Raw genomic sequence first — 1,836 nt, forward strand, 5'->3', positions numbered from 1 at the left:
GTCGCGGCCGGGGTGGCGTAGACAATGGCCAGGTAGCGGTCCACGCTAATGCAGGCCAGCAGCAGGATGCCGCTATAGAAGTTGGCCTCCTGCAGCACGGAGATGGCTTTGCACATCACGGTGCCAAAGACCCACTCATGGGCTCGATAGGCAGCCCAGAGGGGCAGGCTGAAGGCAAAGAGCAGGCCTGCCACTGCCAGGTTGAGCAAGTAAACGTCAGTGACGGAGCTTCACCACCAGCACCACCAGCCCGTTCCCCACCACGCTGAGGATGAAGACAAGGCAGTAGATCACCACCACCAGGTACTTGTTGAGAACAGAGGTGTCAGGCCGGCACGGGGCAGAGGAGATAGCAGTGTCGGGCATGGCTGTGCTGTAGTCATAGGTGTAGTTATAGAAGGAGAAGAAGTTGGATAAATCCCCATTGAAGGAGAAGGATTCCATTTTGCCTGTGGAGCACAAAGCAGCATGACTGGGGGTGGGGAGGTGGTATGGGCCAGTGGTGACAGTGTCTCTGGGTCCTTTTGGTATCCCTGTTGCCCTCCAGGTTCCCTCCCAGCCAGTGGGAAGCCTCCCTCCATCATTCCACTATATCCATGCTGTGCCAGGTAATGACACTGCAGGTGGACACTGTCCCTCATATGCCCACTTGTACAACATCCACAGCACTCCTTGGACACCTCAACCCTGTCCCCCATGAAAGAAGGGGTTCCCCCACAGACTGGCCACCTCTCCTTGGGTTGGGGGGATTCCATGCAGCCATCATGTCCTTCCAGGAATCACCTGGCACCTCCAGCATCCCTGGCCCCCCCTGATTTGTGTGGGTCCTTCAAGACCCTCTGAACTCTTTGGCAATCTCCAAAGACCTTTGAGTGCCTCTGGATCCCTCCAGCCTCTCCATCCCCTCAATCATCGCTGCTGCAGCTGCCCCTCCTGCCACCCCAGCTAGCAGCAAGACTACCGTCACAGTGCTCCGGGCAGGCAGCAGTTGAGAAGGTCTGAAGGTGGTTTCACGCCCTCCTTCCCCTTCCCCTGGGTCCTGCCCCAGCGTGAGTGGTTTCACCCCCCGGACGGAAGGACGTATCACTCTCTGCAGGCAGCTTTGGAAATACTTCGTGTCTCTGGTTTTCCTGTTGCTCAGCTGGGTGCTGCTGGGCATGCCTGTGTCCCCTGAGCTCAGCAGTGATGGGGAAATCACAGGTGACAGTCGCTTTTCTTGTCTCCTCATGCATAGGACATCTTGCTCTGCCCCGCCTCCTCAAAGACCATTTGGTTTCAGCCTTCTCCCAGTACAGATCTGGTCTCTCATTTCACTCGAGTTTCACTCGTCCACCCCATTTCTGAGCCCCTAAGCCCCTGCAGGTCTTGGCAATGCCAGCGCTGCTTTAGGGGTGCTGAGTCTCCACACTGCCGGAGGGTCCCTGGCCCCAAGCTGTCCCTGTCTGATCCCAAACCCTGCCTGGGATCAGCTTTCCCCTTCTGCCTAGCAGGAATTCCCTGCTGCAGTGAGGCAGGTGCCCCTGCCCAGAAAAATCCCTGTCTGTCTCTGCCAGCCCCATTCCAGTGGTGGTCCCAGGATGGTGATGCTGGGATGGCAATGCCCCAGCCTCCTGAAGGACCATATCTGGGGACACTGCTGGTGACGATGGGGGAAGGTCCCCCCCCAAGTAGGACTGCTGCAGGCATGGGACAGAACCAGACACCAGTGCTTCAAGTTATTTTTGGATGCTTCTTTCTGCCTCCCCACTCCAAAATCCCAACGGTTCCTCTGGGACCAGGTATTCCCCACCCACGGGTACCCTGCAGCTGGCCCGGCTAGGGGAACAAGCAGCACCC

The 1,836-nt window shown here is 57.9% G+C and overlaps 1 protein-coding gene across 1 annotated transcript in view; it reads right to left on the reverse strand.

Annotated features, from left to right (window-relative positions):
- The window catches only part of LOC104403933 (C-X-C chemokine receptor type 2-like), a 1,087-nt gene extending 643 nt beyond the window's left edge, over positions 1 to 444 (reverse strand). Inside the window, 2 exon segments of the mRNA XM_010012226.1 lie at positions 1 to 231; positions 233 to 444. The exon segment at positions 1 to 231 is cut by the window's left edge and continues 643 nt beyond it. Of these exon segments, the coding sequence (XP_010010528.1) occupies positions 1 to 231; positions 233 to 444 (443 nt within the window).
- Positions 445 to 1,836: the final 1,392 nt, after the last annotated feature.

The sequence above is a fragment of the Nestor notabilis genome, unplaced genomic scaffold (assembly GCF_000696875.1).
Source record: "Nestor notabilis isolate BGI_N333 unplaced genomic scaffold, ASM69687v1 scaffold21303, whole genome shotgun sequence".
In the NCBI taxonomy this organism is placed as follows: Eukaryota; Metazoa; Chordata; class Aves; order Psittaciformes; family Psittacidae; genus Nestor; species Nestor notabilis.